Here is a 17649-nt window from a genome sequence, read left to right as displayed (position 1 = left end):
CATTAATAATAATAATAATAATAACATATTGTTTAAGATAAAAAAAAAAATTTTTTTTTTTTTTACTACTATTTATGTAAGAAAATATGTTTATGTTTTCCTCTTAAAACAATCACCAGAGTTAACAAAATATGTTTTTTATGTTTATGTTTTAAACTATTATCATTCATTGTATAAAATGTTATATTCGATTTTTAATGAAAATTATAATTTATATATAAAATATAAATCAAAACAATAAATTTATTATTATTATTATTATTATTATTTCTTTTATTGCACTTTAATTATTTTATATATATTTAATACAAAATGTTTTTTTCAAATAAGTACAAATACATATTTTTAATAATAATAATAATAACAACGAATTTGTTTTGTTTTTTTTGTATTCACCTCTAATAATTTTCCTAATAAACATTATTATTATTACTATTATTATTATTATTATTTAAATGCACTTAAAATTCTAAACATGGTTTCCTTTTTTTAATATATATAAATGCGTGACAAGCACGTTATAAAAAAAAAAAAAACCATGACACAGTCCTGTTAACAAACGAACAATAACATAAAGAACAAAAAAAAAAAAAAAATCCAGAATTTTGTGTTAAAAAATTGAATAATAATAATAATAATAATAAATGAAAAGGCAACGATAAATGTAATTAACATTAATAATAATAATAATAAAGAAAAAAAAATGTCATTCAAACTTTTAAAAATATATATTTAATTCATATTAAAAGATTGATTTATATATATATATAAACAGTCAATTATTGCATTCATTATACATATAACTAGACAATTACAAATAACTATTTTTTTCATTCTATTTATTTATTATAATATACATAAAATTATTTATTTATTTATTACCATATTATATTATTAAAAAATTTTTTTTTAACTAGTTTGTTTGTTTATTTGTTTACTTTTTCCTCCCGTCACGTGGATTTAAAAAAAAACAATATTATTATTATTATCTTATACATTATTAATTTCCGGTTTTTTAATAATAATAATAATAATTATATGTTTTTTTATTATTATTAATTCGATGTTTTATGTTTAAAAAAAAAAAGAAAAAAATACGCGGATATTATTATTATTATATAATTTAAATATTTATTTTATTTGTACAATTTTTATAATAATTTTATTTATTTATTTCGTGAATTTAAAAACTGTATTTATGTATTTATTAATAGTACTTATGTAAATAAAAAAAAAGAAAATGTCGATTCATTAAAGTAGTAGAAAAATTATTATTATATATATATATATAAAAAAATTATTTTTCAACAATATAATAAAAGGCAAGAAAAAATTTTTTATTTTTGTTATATTTTGGCAATAGAAATAATTTCAAATAATAATAATAATTTATTTAAAAAAAAAATTAAAGAGAGAGCGAGAGAGAAATGACTTCATGACAGTCTTTTTATTAATTGAGCCAAAATAAATTTTTATAATAATAAAAAAAAAAAATTATAAACAAACAGACGAGTTAAAATTTAAACAAATTAAATTTTTGTATGAATTTTTTAAAAAATTTGTGCTCGACAACAACCATTTTGGTTTTAATTTTTATTATAAAAAAATTAATTTACTAATTTGTTTGTTTGTCATTTATTTAATAAAAAATTTTTTTGTATTAATATCGTTTTCTTTTATTAAGACACACACGTAAAAAATAATTTCAGGTATTATACTAATATTCGATTTTTAATTAATTTTTAGGAACTATATATATATATATATATATATATAATAAAATTTTTTATTTTTTTTAATTTTCAAAACAATTTTTATAAAAATTAATTTGTTTTTTTTGTTGATACTATTTATATATATATAACTAAAACATTTTAATTATTGGTCAGAATTAATTAGACATTTAATTTAATAGTCCTATCATTATTATTATTATTTAGTTTTTATTATATATATATATATATATATATATATATATATTTTTTTAACACATATATCACCATTCAAAACACTACCATTTTTTTTTTTTTTTTACATAAATAAATGGTCTCTTTTCGTTAATTAATATTTTTAAAAAAATTCATTTATCTAATAATTTTGTCATTCATAGTCACCTGATCCCGAGTCATATGAGATTTTATAAAATTAATTTTTTATTAAATGTAATAATAATAATTAATAATAATAATTTTAACCGTCTCAAATATGGCTGGCCATAAGGAGATCAGGCGACTCTCGTCGTCAGCAAGTTGACGTCTCTTCTCCTTCTAAAGTGCAAGCGACATTTTCTAATTTGTGGGCCAAATGCATCTTTTTGCAAATCGGATCCGTTTCTAAAGCTTGAATTATTTGACCGTTGTATCGACTCACGTAAATGTATAATTCTTTTAAAGCTGCTATTATATCGAATTCTTCAGTTTGTGACGTCGATAGTTGTTGCATGACCGTACTCATTTCCTGATCCGTTATTTGAGGGGATGTACGAATGTTTGAATAAAAACGTGTCACCATGTCGCGATACTGCGGTATATCCTGTCGGTTACAAAAACATTATTTTTTTCTAATATCTTTAAAGAAAATAATTTTCATCTAGTTTCGATGAGCAAACCTTAGCAAAAAGAAGTTTATTAGATGGTGAATCTTTTCCCAAACGATGTTCCGTCGTCGAACAAGCATCCATAAAAGTTTGCGCAATGACTGAAAGGCACGAATCCACGGTTGCCGTTTTGTTTATGTCGAAAATAAAATCTGGATTTTTTATAAAATTTACCCAAAACCTCAGTGGGAGACTAAAAAAAAAAATTGAACTTTTTTCATTCGATGAAAATATGCGAGACGAAAGAAAAATCTTAAAAAATAAATTTTAACCTATTTGATTTCCACGCGTGAAGAACTTCCGGATCGACGATCGAATGCCTTTTGGCAGCATCATCCAACAAATCAAACAACCATTTTATTGCAGGGGGAAGACCCTCATCCGCCGATAAAATAGTCGTGAAAAAATCATCGACGTATTTTTGTATCGTTCCTTTCGTCGATAAAAGTCTAAAAAAAAAAAAAAAAAAAAAACAAAAAGGGTTGAATAATAAGGATTGACCCGGAAAACAATTTTCCTTCCTTTAATTTTACCTCGTTAGAAAAATTTCAGGTATGGCTTTGTGCGTTCTATCAGTGGGCCCCATTTTATTTAAAAATTGATTTTCGTCGATTGGTTTGACCAAATGATAAAATTTCGAATTGGAATCTTCTTCTAAAATCCCATTTGATAAAATTATTGGTGGATTCGATGATGTCGTTATGTAATTTTTAAAACCTGAAAATAAAACAATAATTATTTTTACGGATACCGGAAGCGTGATGATGTGATGACGTCAAAGAAAAAAAAAAAATTTATTTTTACGATAAGATTGAGTGCAGTAAGTTTCCTGTTGTCTTGGTATGAGAGACATGATGGCCGAATCTTTTATCCCATAATGAGCTAAAGTATTTAATTTTTTTCGCGTTCCCGTTGATTTCGTCGTGAGATCTTCATCCTGAAGTATTAAATGACCTCCTCGACCGTGTCTCCATTCTAAAACAAAAAAACCCAGACAATTTTTCATTAATTTTTTTTCCTTTTTTTAAAAACAAAATATTTGAAAAGGTAAACATTACCGAGATCGACTTCCTGTATGGAGGGTCTCATTGAAAAATGAGTATTTTTATATAGAGCATCGAAAATTTTCGATTTCACTTGACTAATTGTATCACAGTCGAGAACTTTGCATTGAAGTTTTGCTTCCAAAGCCGCATCTTGTACTAAATGACCAGTCTATTAAAAAAAAAAAAAAAAAAACAAATTTATTAAAATAAATGATAATTTACAATAAAACTTATATATTTGGTAAACGTACTTGATAAGTTTGATAAGGAATTTTTTCGTAATGTAAATCTTCTTGAATGAGATGAATTGTCTGTTGAAGAAAACAAAAAAAAATTATGACGTAAGCAACCTTTTTTAAACGAAATCTAGTAAAAAAAAAGGAAAGGCAGGAATCTTACAATAATGTTATGATCGATTTGTTCCCTTAAAAGACGTTCTTCGGATAATGAATACCTTGCATCGTGAGTTATGGCATCCACGGGTCCTTTTTCAACCTGATGTTTTATAGCCTAGAAAATAATAACAAGTTAAATTAATTATAATAATCGTTACACACATACGTGTAATTTAACTGTCCCGAACTGAAGGAACTTACTTTGTACAATAAGAACAAAGATGAACCGGCATAATCTTTTAAATAATTATACATGCAAAGTGCCATCCAATTCGTAAGCATTTTTTCAACTACGGATTCCGTTCTTCTTAACATAAGTTGAGGGTATTTCGTTCCCACGGATTTATCAATAAGTTTAAAAAGCAAACTACGAAGAACGTCTGTCGCGTACTCCATTTTACTCATGAGCACCACCATTACCAACGATGCAACGCTAACCCTAAAATCACATTTTAAATTTAATCGTATTCGATTAAAAAACAAACAATACAAAAATTAAATGATTACTTGTCTCTTATGTTAAAAGTTTTTTGATTTTCCAAAGTTTCGATGAATACTAAAATAAAATTTTTATTGTTTATGAGTTGTTCGAATTGAAACATGGCGGCATCGTAATTCGTACGTAGGCAATTCGACCGCGGTTTCGGATCGTTCAAAATCGGATGATCGCTCACTCCGGGGAAAAAAACTTTCATCACGTAACTTTTGTGATCTAAAGTTGGTATTCCTGTTGACTCTAAATCCGCCGTTAAATCTGTTATGTCGGTTTGAAGTTCGGCGAATGCTATTTATAAAATAAATGCGAATGAGTTTTAATTAATAAATTTTTTTAAATATTCAAAACAGTACAAAAATGAGAAATTTTTTTTTCTTTTTTATTCACTTAAATTATTCAAGGTTACTCCTCGTTGAAGAAAATAATTGAACTCATTTAAAATTAAAATTTTGTTTGTTATTTTTTTAATGGTAATATTTTAAACATCGAAATAAAAGTTATTAAACTCTTTATTATTATTATTATTATTATTATTATTATTATTATTTATGGTAATAATAAATGTTACTTTTTTAATAAATTCGATTCAGGTTTTTAAAAAATAAGGAAATTGCCACCTCACCTAATTTGCATTCGGAACGAACGTTGCTTTCAAGGGTATCCATTTGTATTTGAATTCTTTTATATTCCCTTTCGGCTTGAGTTGATTTACGACGATAAATGACAAGGATGATTAAGAATAAAAACACGACAAAGCACGTACCAACAACTATACCTGCTATTGCTTCAGGTGAGAAAGAATAGGGTTTCATTACTTCATATTGAAGGTAACCCACCGGAAATCTGTAAAATAAAATTAAAACTTGTGGATTCAAATTTTAATTGATTTAATTACACGCTAAAAACAATCAACATTATTCGCAATTCGTAAAATTTTTCTAATGAATAATTATTGCTAAATATTTTTTTTAAAGATAATATCAACACTTACCTTAATATTTTACCCACTCTGACGACAACCAACGGAAGGCTTGTGGAGGTTTTAAATCCATATTCGTCGGTAGGTTCAGGTTGTATTTCTGGTGGTGTACACACCAGTTGAGTTAGTGCCAAAGAAGTAACATTACAAGACGCCATGCCTATCGTAACATTAACATCGGTTTCATCGCTTGCTAAATTGAGATTTTCACCCTAAAAAAAAAAGAAAATTTCTTTTATTTTGACTGTTTTAATTAATTAGTTATCGTTATTAGTATTTCACGAACCTCAATGACCAAAGTGTCTCCCTTGTAAGATTTTATAGTATTGGGAAATTCAAAAAATTTCGGGTCGGTGACGTATAAAAGTTGAGATCTTAAATTCGGGAAATATTTTTCCAAATCCTTTATGGAGTCAACGTTATCCATTATGAATCCAATTTGAAGAGGTATTTGAGTCATATGAAATTTAACGAGCGATCGTCCCCATTTAGGAACATTTTCACGTTCTGCTTTGGAACGATTAAAATTTTTTGCCAAGAGTGTGAGATCTATTGAGGGGGAAGGGCATTCCATTTGAGCCGAACTTATAACAGTACAAATCTAAAAATAAATATAAAAATCGCCATGTATACGATTGTAAAAGTTTAATTTTCTTAAATTTTAATAAATTTTGATCGAAACTTACTGATTTGTTTATTGGATTTAATTCATGATCTAAATGCACGGTCATTTCAGGTTTTTGTATTGCGTGTAAATTTGTTCCGTGAATGGTTATCATTCTTCCTCCCGATGCAAAACTTTTCAAAGGTTTTATTTCCAAAATTGTCGGGTCTAATGTATAATTAAAAGGATATTTGTCGAATGTTCTGTTGGCGCCATCGACGAACAGTGTTAGTTTTCTGATGACACGAGGAGAAGCAGCCCTAAAAAAAAAAAAAAAAAAATTAAATTAATTAAATTTAAAATTGAAAATCCTATGAAAAATTTTGTTTAATGATGAATCTTACTTTGAAGTGATGCAAGTTAATCTTGTACTGGATGCTTGAGTGGAGTTAATTAAACAAGGAAGTCATCTAAAGATGCTGTGATGGTACTGCCTATGTTTAAATTTTTACCAGTTATTGCTAATTGAGTTCCTCCGCTCTGAGGTCCCATCGCCGGATAAACTCCTTTCTAATTTTATATCCTGCAAAATTGAAAAATTACTCGATAAAAAAACGACGATTCAAATAAGTGATTCAAATACGATGGATGTTTACCTTATAACTGAAACGGACGGAAGATTCTGTAAAGCCGGCTTTGTTTCCAACCGTGATAGGAACGATGCTTTCTCCAACGAGAGAAGGACCGGTACGACAGACGATACGTACGGAAATTTCATAATCAACTAGATGACATGTCGTGTTACCGATTCTAATTTTTTCTTTGACATCTTCGCTTTTAAGACCCAAATTGCTGCCTTCTATAGTAACCAAAGTTCCTCCCTCAACGGGACCATTTAATGGTTTTACCATATCGATTCTGGGCTTTGGACATTCAACAAAAGATGAATGTTGACAAGAATCTTTATACGTGCAACTGGTTCCGCACCAAGTACAATTATACTGTGAATGACTTGAAGCACAAAGGCTACAATCTGGGTGATCCCTGTGCGACCCGAGAATGTTACATTTGTACAAAGTTACTGAAGTGGTATCTACATGATGGTTTTTATTCCAAACTACGGTTACATTTGCTTTATATTCCCCCATTTTGGCTTCGTAAGAGTACTACAATAAAAAACATTCACAGAAATTTCTTAATTAGGTAAAAAAAAACACTTATAGATAAGTATAAATACAAAGAGGTATGTATCAATTAGTATATGACTTAAATTAAATTAAATTCTTACCACTGTCTTATCACAAATGACAAATCGATTCTTTTCGACTCTGGCCGGAACCATCATTTTAGCACCTTCAATGTTAATAATACAGAGAAATCCCACGTGAACGAATTGAGGATGAGGAAGATTTTCAACGTCTAAAACAATTTCTTTAGAAACCTTATTTGGCAAAAAAATTGTCTCGTTTGTTTTTCGAAACCTTGGACAACGATCAACGGTTTTGGTGATTGTATACGCGGAATTCTGAATAATAAAAACAAAATTTTTATTATTTTTAATTTTTTTATAAAATGTCTTTTTCATCTCGGCAACAAGTACTCACGTGTTGATCAAGTGAAATGGATCCCAATCTTTGGCAGGTTGTGGTGTTATGAGTGCATTGATTTTGATACACGCACCAATTGCATTGCCATTGTGACGTTACGCACTTTTTACAAGTCGTGTGACGTCCGCAATCGTAAAAAGCAAAATTCCTGCTCACGAAATCTTTATTAGTTTCAGAAGACCGAACGGAAAGAGGCACGAGAACGTGATCCATGTTTTCAGGTATAAAACTCCTTTCGGTTATGTTGGGAGTTAAACAAATAAGGCCCGTGGATGTGACATTTGCATCTATGGGATGCGATTTTCCAAAAACGCATTTATATTTGGCCCCTGCTGGAAGTTCTGGAAGTGTTCTAATTGCGAGAGTAACCTAAAAAAAAAAAAAATTAATTAAACGTTTCATACTTCGTTATTTCCGATAACATAAAAACGCCATTAAAACTCTAATATATTTCTTTTATTTTTTATTACGCATTCAATCGTTTTTATGTCAAAGGAAAAAAAAAAAAAAAAAGGATATTTATCCAATAAAAAAAATTATATTTCTAAAAAAAAAAAGAAAATTTTTTTTTTACTCCAAAGCGAAAATTATTTGATTTGAACTTAAACGATCAATAAAAACTTCATTGAAAATCTTAGACTATTTAAGTCATTTTATATTCTTATCCAGACTCTGATCAAAACTAGAGCCATTTAATTTTTATTTCTATTTGTTTTTCATCAAAATTTTAAAAGCTTTTTTTTTTTTTTTCTCTCAAAGGTTTTATATATATTTATATATAGGAAAACAAAGTGGAGCCATAAAAAAAATAAAAGAATTTTGTTACAAAAAAAAAAAAAAAAGCTTTGAAAAAATATATAATGAACTGAAAGTTTTAAAAAAAAAAAAAAAAAGGATTTTGATAAAAACGCTTTCTTCAATTTATTATGACGTAAGCGTTTTTCTTATTCTGGCGAAAATAAAAATTAAAAACAATTAAAAATAAAATAAAAAATAGGAAAATGATTAATTTACAACATAAGAAGTAATATTACTTAATATTTAAGATTATTATTTTGCAAACGTTATTAATATTTTATGAAAAATTTATTTAAAGTACATGGAAAAGTACTTGTAAACAATTGAGAGATTAGTATTATATTTTTTAAGTAAATTTTTTTTTTTTAACTACCAGTACTACAACATTACAACAAATAAACTTCATATAAATTTTTATTTAAAAAAAAATTGATTTTAACAAATCCAACCTCCTATCCCTCCTGCTTTAACAATTCTCAATAAAGGAAATACATCATCAATATGATTTATTTAATTTTTTTTTTTTCGAAAAGCCGGTTGAAAAAAGAGTATAAAGTAATTTTTTTCCTTTTAATTTTTTTTTTTTTTTTTAAAGGTCAAATTATACTCATATTGTTAACGCCCATCTTTTTTAAAAAAAAAAAAAAAATACCTATATGTTTTATTGCCCGCGGTTTTTGAGAAAAAAAATGTTGAATAATTCTTATTTGGTCGTTTCCCCCCCCCCCTCATTAAAATTACTCATTGCACAATTTATGCGTTTCAATAATTTTATTAAAAACAATTTTTTCTTTTTTTTTTTGGCGGTTTAAAAATGAAATGAAAGGACACGATGCAAAAGAAAACGATTAAATGTTGACAATGATAATAATGAAATAGTAATGAAAATTTTAGGAGGTGGTTGTAATTAAATCTTATACATTTTATCCCTTCACGACACTTCACAAAAAAACGAAACCTCCAGGAGGTCATAAAAGTTATAAATTTAGTCAAAATTTTTATAATAATAAAAATCAAAATTTATTAATTTTTTTTTTTTTACGTTAAATAAATTAAAAAATAATTCTTTCTTTTCATTTTCACTCAAAAAAAAAAAAAAAAAACATTATTTATTCTTTTTTAATATTAAGTAAAGAGAAAGAAAGAGAGAAAAAAAATAAAATGAGTTTTATAATTTTTTGTTACAAATCTTGATCACCTTTTTTTTTAAGAAAAAAAAAAAAAAGAACAAAACAGACCCAACCTCGAAGGAAATAATTTAAAATTATGGTGTGTGTGTGTGTGGTAGGAGGAAGAGGGGGGGAGGATAATTTAAAAAAAAAAAAAAGAACTCAAACGATCTCATTGGTTAAAATCCAACACCATCATTTATAACATTGGTTCATTGGTAAAATCAAAATGGTAAAAGGATGGAGTTATTATTATTATTATTATCATACTATTATTTTTATTATCATCGATATCGAATCACCGACCCCGCCATCATCATTATGTAAAATTACCCGAAAAACTTTGTTATTATTATTATTATTCTCCCATAAAAATCCTTTCGAGTGTCGTCATTAAAAAAAAAAAAAAAAAAATCATCGAATTATTTTTCTTTTTCTTTGAGAAAACGTAATGATTAACCATTGAACAAAAAAAAAAAAAATTCTCTTTCCAACGAATTACATTCAAGCATGCTAATGACTTCACGTTTGTTAGAAAATGGAAAAAAAAAAGAAACAATTCAAAAAAATTTTTTTTTGTCGTAGCCCAAATATAGCCCAAACGAACAAAATCAATCAATCAATCAATCAATGATCAATTAAATTTAAAAAATTGAAAAAAAGAAAAATTTAAAAGGGGAAACAAAATCCCGATGTCTTTCTCAACGAAAAAATTTTTAATATAGGGGAGAGTCTTGATAATACTAATAATAATAATAATTCAAAAACCATAAAACATTCAAATATAGAGATTATTATTTTTAAATTTTAAATGGGAAACAAAACAAAAAAAAAAAAAATATATCTTTTTAAAAAATTGTTGAGTTTTAATGTCTGGCGCGATTAAAAAGGAAAATAATTTTTTTTTTTTTTTGTGCCAGAGAATTTTGAATGTAATTTTTAATTCATGGTTACATTAATAATATTAATAATAATAAAAGTAAAAAGAATAAAAATAAAAATAATAATATTTTTTCTCCCTTCTCTCTCTCTCTCTCTCTCTCTCTTTTATAAATTTAATTATGTTTAACTACTTTTTTGTTATATATAGTGTTTCTCTTTTATTTGTTTTTGTAATTATACATCAATTAGTTTTCCTTTTTGTCTTTTTTTTAACAAAACCGATTTTTTTTTTTTTTTAATCATCCCTTTTAATATCCGGTTTACAATCCCATAAGATTACGTTTCGAAAAAAAAAATAAAAAATAAAAGAAATGTTTTCTGTATGACTTACCGTCGTCATTTGATTAATTGGTATCCTATCAGGATGAACGTATTCGAAATCGATGCACTGTTGACCTCCTCCCACTGATAACCACCTTGGTGAACTGTAACTTGCTTTTTGACATGCACTCCTGATTATGCATCTGAATTACGTAATATTATATGAAAAGAAATAATTTTATAATAAAAATCATTTATCAAACGTCAATTTTATTACACCGTATTTTAATAATGACTTATTAATAAATAAATAAATAAATAAATATGTTTTCAAATGATGGCAGACAGACCAGATCTTTCAATAAAAATTTATATCATTTATTATTATTATTATTTTTATTTTTATTCATTCTAGTAGTCGATAATAACAAAAAAAATAAAAAAATTAATAAAAAATTATCAACAAAAAAACAAAAAAAAAGTATTAAATGACATTAAATAAAAACATTTCGTCCGTGTTTTGTTTTTTTCTCTCTCTCCCCGTTTGTTTTGTCCTTAACAAAAAACTTTTTCTCCCCCCCCTTTTTTTATGTTATTGTTATCATAACCCCCTGTTATGTGTTTCGGTGTGAAATCCCCTTCAAGATGTTTAACATAATGGTAATGTTTTTTTTTTTTTATACATAAAAAAATAATTTTTTTTTTCTTTTATCTTTTTTTTCCTTTTTTTTTTACTGTTATTCGTCGTGTCTTTCAGTAGTTTTTTTTTTTTTTAAAAAAAAAAGTTATTTTATTTTTATAAAAAAAAAAAAGAAAAATTTTTTTTAGTGTTTAGCATGTTGTGATTTTTAAGTTTCAAAAACAAAAATGTGTTTGTTTTTTTGCAGTTTAAGTCAATTTAAAAAAAAAAAAAAGTAAAAACTACGCCATTTTTTTTTTTTTAACTACTATTTTCGAATTGAAAATTTTACACGACTAAATGTTTGACTAGTATTGACTTTCGATTTGAGTTTTTTTTTTTTTTTTTTTTTTTTTCCAGAAAAATATCTATATATATGTTATAAATTTTCTTTTTCCCCCCCGAAAAAAGAAAAACTTGAAGGGAAGGCAGGGAGAGAGAAGGGAATTTTTTTTCCCGCATTAAAAAAAAAAAAATATTGAAACTAAATAATTAAATAAATAAATAAAAATCAATGTGCGCACAAAAAAGAAAAAAATAATCGTAAATTATAAATTTAATAATAATTTTAAATTATTTTTTTCACGATTTTATATATATATATATTTATATATATTAAATCAATCGAAATATATATTTTTTTTAAATTTAAAATATTTATTATTATTATTATTATTTGTAAATTCATAAATAAAATTAATTTATTTATAAATACACCTTATAAATATATATTAGTATATGCGTTTGTGTGTGTGTGTGTGGCTTTCGTTGTATGCGTGTGCGTGTGCGTTTGTGCGTACTAAAAATATATATATATATATACAAACGACTTTTAAAACTAATATTTTATAAATTTCTTTGAATAGAATTGATACCGTCGGAATTCTTTTTTTTTTTCATTACGCCCGCCATATAAATTATTATTTCTTTAAAAAACGTATTGTATTGTTTAAAAAAGTTAAAGTCGAACAAACGCAACAAAAATAAAAGATTTAAACTTTTTTTTCATTCCCACTTTTTTCCTTTTTTTTTTTGTTTTTTGCAAAAAATAAAAATAAATTACATTATTATTATTATTAATGAAAAAAGAATTATTGTTTAAAGAAGCAAAAAAAAAAAAAAAAAAGAGAAAAATATAAATCCTATTTACGTCTTTTTTTTCCTTTTTAAAATGCATCGAAAATTTAATTACAATTAATACAAAAAACCAAAATTTAATTTTATTGTTATTAAAAAATGAAAAACAAAAAAGCAGAAGAAAAAGAATAAGAAAGGAAAAACAAAAATTTTTTTTTCGATTTCAATTTTTCCTGCCATCCATCCATCCATTCATCCATCCACTGTTACTTCAATTTCAAATTGTTTTTCATAGGGCAAAAAGCTTTCGAAACCTCTTTAGAAAAACAATAATAATAATAATAATAATAATAATAATAATAATAAAAAGCAATATTTCTTTCATTAACGTCGTATTTTTCATAGAGGAGAGAATATAAAAATAAAAAAAAAGAATGAAAGAAAAAGAGAGAGAGAGAGAGAGAATGAAAATACTAAATAAATTTTCTAGAATTAAATTAAAGATAATAATAATAGATAATAATAATAATAATAATAATAATAATAATAATATAAAAAATAAAAATGACGGAACCATTTTTATTTTTCATCTTATAACAATTAATAACAGTGATAATTATAATATTTTACATATAAATATGACAGTTTTAAAATTTAAAAAAATTTATTTAATTGAAAACTGCCAAAAAATTTTTTAAAGATAAAAAAAAAAGAAAAAAAAAACCGAAACCGGAAAATTTCGGGTGAACAAGTTAATAAAATTATTTATTTTATTAACTCGAATTTTTTTAAAATTTTTACTATATTATTATTATTATTTTTTAACCGCGAAATAAACTAATAATAATTAACATTAACATAATGTTATTAATAATATTAACGACGTTTAATAATGAAAATCTTTTTTCTTCCATTTTTCAAATAAGATTTTCCAGCAATTTTACGGGAGTTACAGAATTTTCAAATTTTTAAATTTCAAATAATTATTATTATTATTATTTCATCCAGGAGAAAATTTAAACCGTTGTTTAATTCATCGGGATATTTTCTTTTAAACTTTTCTTTTTTTGTGGAAAAGTTAATTATCCGACCAACAGAATGATTATACGGATTATTACCAAGAAAAGAAATTTTCCTTTTTTTTTTTTTTTCTCGTTACTCTTTTCGTAATTTCCTGTTTTTTTTTTTTTTTTTAGAAATCTTGTTACTACCCTTAAAATTTTTTTCTTTTCTTTAAGAATTTAAATAGAAAAAAAAAAAAAAATGAAAAAAACGTTTTTTTTTTTCTTTACAAAAAAAAAAAAAATTCAGGTAAACAAAACGTACAGAAAGAAAAAGAAATATTCCGACTACTAATAATTTAAAAACAAATTATTTATTTATTTATTTATTTATTTACATCATTACCTGACGTAGGTAAAACTTGAAAAACAAAAACAAAAAGAGAAAAAATAGTTTAAAGGGGAACACAACATACAGACAGACAAACATTCGGACTCTTTAATTTTCAAATTCTACTAATAATTCGACATTTTGAGGTTCGATATCACGCTGAGATTTTTTTCCTTTTTTCCTTTTTTTTTTTTTAAACCTTCTGGACATTTCAAAATAGATATTTAATTTCACTGCGTGAACCGTAAGAAAATCATAGCTTTTCAATTTTTTTTTTTTTTTTAACCATTAAAATTGAATTAAAACCTGTCAAAACAAAAGGAAAACACAAACCTTTTCTATGATAAATTTTCAATTTACCTTTCCGCGCGCACCTTTTTCACCTTACAAAAAAAAATGGGGGAGGATTTTTTTTTTTGTTTTCTCTCATTACACAATCAATTAATATCCTTCGTAAACCGTTTTTTCCGGGGGTTTTCTTTTCTCTCGTTATAGTGCGAAAATAAAAAAATGACTGGACATTTTTCAAAGCGTAAATATCGATTATTGATAAAAAAAATAAAAACAATGACCGATCTATTATTGATTTTTAATAAAATTTCAATTTTGTTTTATCGTATTTAATAAAATTTAAGGTTTTCCTTTTTTCCTTTTTTTTTTTTTTTTGTTAATGTTTTATAAATGAAAGGAATACATAAAAAAATAATTTTTGACTTATCAGGAAATAAAACGAAGCACCTGTTCATTCATTTTCATTTTTTTTTTTTTCACTCCACCACGACTCGGATTTAATGACCTATAATTTAAAAAAAAAAAAAAAAAAAATGGATTTGGATAATAAATACAGGTACGAGGCGGCGGTGAAAACAATGGTTTTCGGCGCCGAGTTCTTCATCATCATCATCATCATCATTCGTGAAAATACACGAAACCCCTCCTTCTCGATCTCAAAGAACTAATCAAATACGTGGAAAAATAATTTTTTTTTTTTTTTTTTATACCTTAAATTAAAAACTAACTACCTTTCGAAATTTTTATAAACTCCCCGATGTTAACCAAATTCAATGAAGGTTTCCAAAAAAAAAAAAAAAAAAAGAAAAAAATTTTTTTTTAACACGACCTTTCTACCTCTCCCTATATCACTTCTCTCTCTCTCTCTCTCTCTCCCCCCTCTCTTCCCTCCATGACCTCCACCATGTTTTATTCAACTTTAAGCTTTTTTTTCTTGTTTAAATGCCTTAAATTTATTGCCTTATTAAAGAATTTTTTTTCCTCGAGGCAAAACTTGGGTAAGATTTATTTGTAATTTTTTTTTATAGATTTCGTATTAAATAGTATTAAGTGTACCATTGCGATCCTCATCATCATCATCATCATCATCATCATACATAATATAATTTTATTTTTGTCCTCGATAACAAATCGTACAAATCATTCAATCGATTATGTTGGAAAGAGAAGAAAATTAAATTAGTTAAATTTGGATGAAACATTCATTTTTCCAAAAAGGAAAATTTTTTCACGTAAAAAATAATAATAATAATTATTTACGAAAGAAAAACCGTCTTCGTTTTCCACGGATTCTGTTTTTCCTTATTACCAAAATTCATTTATTTATTTTTAAATAAATAATGGGTAAAGATATATATATGTACGCGAAACACACGAGAAAAATACTAAAACATCAATTTTTTTTTTCCCGGAAAACAATAAAGAAATTTTCTTACTTAATGCGGGGGAAAAAGGGGGGAAAGGGAAAACTTAAAAAATAAAAAATAAATATTATTCTTACCGTTTTTCTAAAGAACACCAACCGCAATATGGATCTCTAGCATCCAAACAAGCCGAACAATTACCGTAACTTCCGCAATGTTCAATTTTTAATTTTGTAATCTGGAAAAAAAAAGAGAAAAAAAAATTGACATGAAGTTTATGCTTTTATGTATATATATAAAAAAAAAAAAAAAGGAATTTGAACTCATTATTATTAGTTAACAAACCGTGAAAACGAATATTATTAAATTTCGTTTTTACCAGATTTTTCCCCTTCCCTCACCCTCACCCTCATTCTCTCTCTTTTTTCTCCTTTTTATTTAAAATGCTTTTTAAAAAGTTTTTTTTTTTTATAAACGTTTAAGTTTATTATTATTATAATTAATATTTTTTTTACAATAACTTTATATTGTATGGTTAAATATAAAAACATGTTAAAAAACAAATGATTATGAAACAATAATTTTTAAATATAATAAATATTAAAAAAAAATTTGTTTAAAACATGTTTTTTTAAGACGTGAATTTTAATGTTCAAAAAAACAAAATTCCATTATTGTAATAATTTTTTTTTTTTTTTCGGTAATAAAAAATTATTTTTAACCGAATGTTATGCAGCAAACTTTTTTTTTAAAAAAAAAAAATTTGTTTTTAATTAAAAAAAAAAAATTAAAATTAAAACTTCTCCAGTTAAAAAAAAAAAAAAAAATTACTTTGTTCATGCATCGGAAAATCATTTGCGGTGCGGTGATAATAAAAAAATTTATTTTTAAAGCATAAAAAAATTTTTTTTTTTTATTGATTAATAATAATAATAACATCAACATAGAAATTTACCATAACCTAAAACGTCATAAAAAAAAAAAAAAAAAAAAAAAAACGTTTTTTTCGCTTTTGTTAGAAAAATATAATAACATTTTCTGACTTTTCAGGATGCATAAACCTCAGTCAAACTACAAAAAAATGGCTTCGGTTTAAAAAAAAAATAATAAATATACATACATGCATAAAAGAAAAATATAATAAAAAAAAAAAGTTTGGGAGTCGCAAAAAAAAGTTCAACAAGTGGTTTTAAATTTGTCGAAGTAATGGATTAGAAAATAAAAAAAAAAAAATTGTCTTGAAATATTTTTTTTATATATTTTAAAATTTATTTCACACATTTTCACTTCAATTTTTCCCCCTCCCCACACCCCACCCCCGGTTCTTTATTATTGTTTCTGTACCCACCAAAACAGTCAGATTTAAATTAATTAATGAAATTTTCCGACGATTTTCCAATTGCTTAGGTAGTATCGTGACTTTTCCAAGACTTTTACATTCAAAGAAATGCGTTTACAATCGAAAACAATAAAAAAAAAAAAAATTTCTACCCTTGTAAGGAAATGCGTAGTAAAGACTCGGTCACCACCCCTTTCCTGCCCCTCTCCCACCCTCTACCACCCCCCACAATAAAACTAAAAAAAAATTTTTTTTTACCCATCGACTACATTTAATTTAAATTAATTTTTAATAATAATAATAATAATAAATCATTCAAATTTTCTTTTTTTTTCTTTTTTGCACTCCCCTACTCCCCTACACTTTCCTCTTTGCACTACGTCCTCACGAATGAAATAAATCATTAAAGGGGGGGTGGGGGAGGGAGTATTGAGTTGGATTTAATTTATCGCATATTAATAATAATAATTGATTTTAATAATTAGTATTATTAAAAATATCGTAACTAAAAAAAAGATTTTATGGGTTATCGTTATCCTTATTATTATTATTATTAATATTCACTCACCTTTGACGTCGACAAAACGTATAAAAAATCACCGGCAGGAGACACG

The 17649-nt window shown here is 25.2% G+C and overlaps 1 protein-coding gene across 1 annotated transcript in view; it reads right to left on the bottom strand.

The window, feature by feature from the left end:
• Window positions 1-2241: 2241 nt before the first annotated feature.
• Phum_PHUM051940 (Plexin-A4 precursor, putative) overlaps window positions 2242-17649 on the bottom strand; it is a gene marked incomplete at both ends in the record, with an annotated part of 19462 nt that continues 4054 nt past the window's right edge. Inside the window, 22 exons of the mRNA XM_002423310.1 lie at window positions 2242-2532; window positions 2609-2789; window positions 2869-3045; window positions 3130-3313; window positions 3401-3571; window positions 3655-3798; window positions 3890-3953; window positions 4042-4152; window positions 4239-4476; window positions 4545-4821; window positions 5156-5376; window positions 5525-5724; window positions 5799-6113; window positions 6199-6412; window positions 6521-6554; window positions 6608-6686; window positions 6773-7282; window positions 7405-7597; window positions 7634-7641; window positions 7721-8092; window positions 10964-11096; window positions 15834-15976. Of these exons, the coding sequence (XP_002423355.1) occupies window positions 2242-2532; window positions 2609-2789; window positions 2869-3045; window positions 3130-3313; window positions 3401-3571; window positions 3655-3798; window positions 3890-3953; window positions 4042-4152; window positions 4239-4476; window positions 4545-4821; window positions 5156-5376; window positions 5525-5724; window positions 5799-6113; window positions 6199-6412; window positions 6521-6554; window positions 6608-6686; window positions 6773-7282; window positions 7405-7597; window positions 7634-7641; window positions 7721-8092; window positions 10964-11096; window positions 15834-15976 (4260 nt within the window). The remainder of the gene's footprint in view (window positions 2533-2608; window positions 2790-2868; window positions 3046-3129; window positions 3314-3400; window positions 3572-3654; window positions 3799-3889; window positions 3954-4041; window positions 4153-4238; window positions 4477-4544; window positions 4822-5155; window positions 5377-5524; window positions 5725-5798; window positions 6114-6198; window positions 6413-6520; window positions 6555-6607; window positions 6687-6772; window positions 7283-7404; window positions 7598-7633; window positions 7642-7720; window positions 8093-10963; window positions 11097-15833; window positions 15977-17649) is intronic.

Source organism: Pediculus humanus, genomic scaffold (assembly GCF_000006295.1).
Source record: "Pediculus humanus corporis 1103172107402 genomic scaffold, whole genome shotgun sequence".
In the NCBI taxonomy this organism is placed as follows: Eukaryota; Metazoa; Arthropoda; class Insecta; order Psocodea; family Pediculidae; genus Pediculus; species Pediculus humanus.
This window is presented reverse-complemented; position numbering and strand designations above follow the sequence as displayed.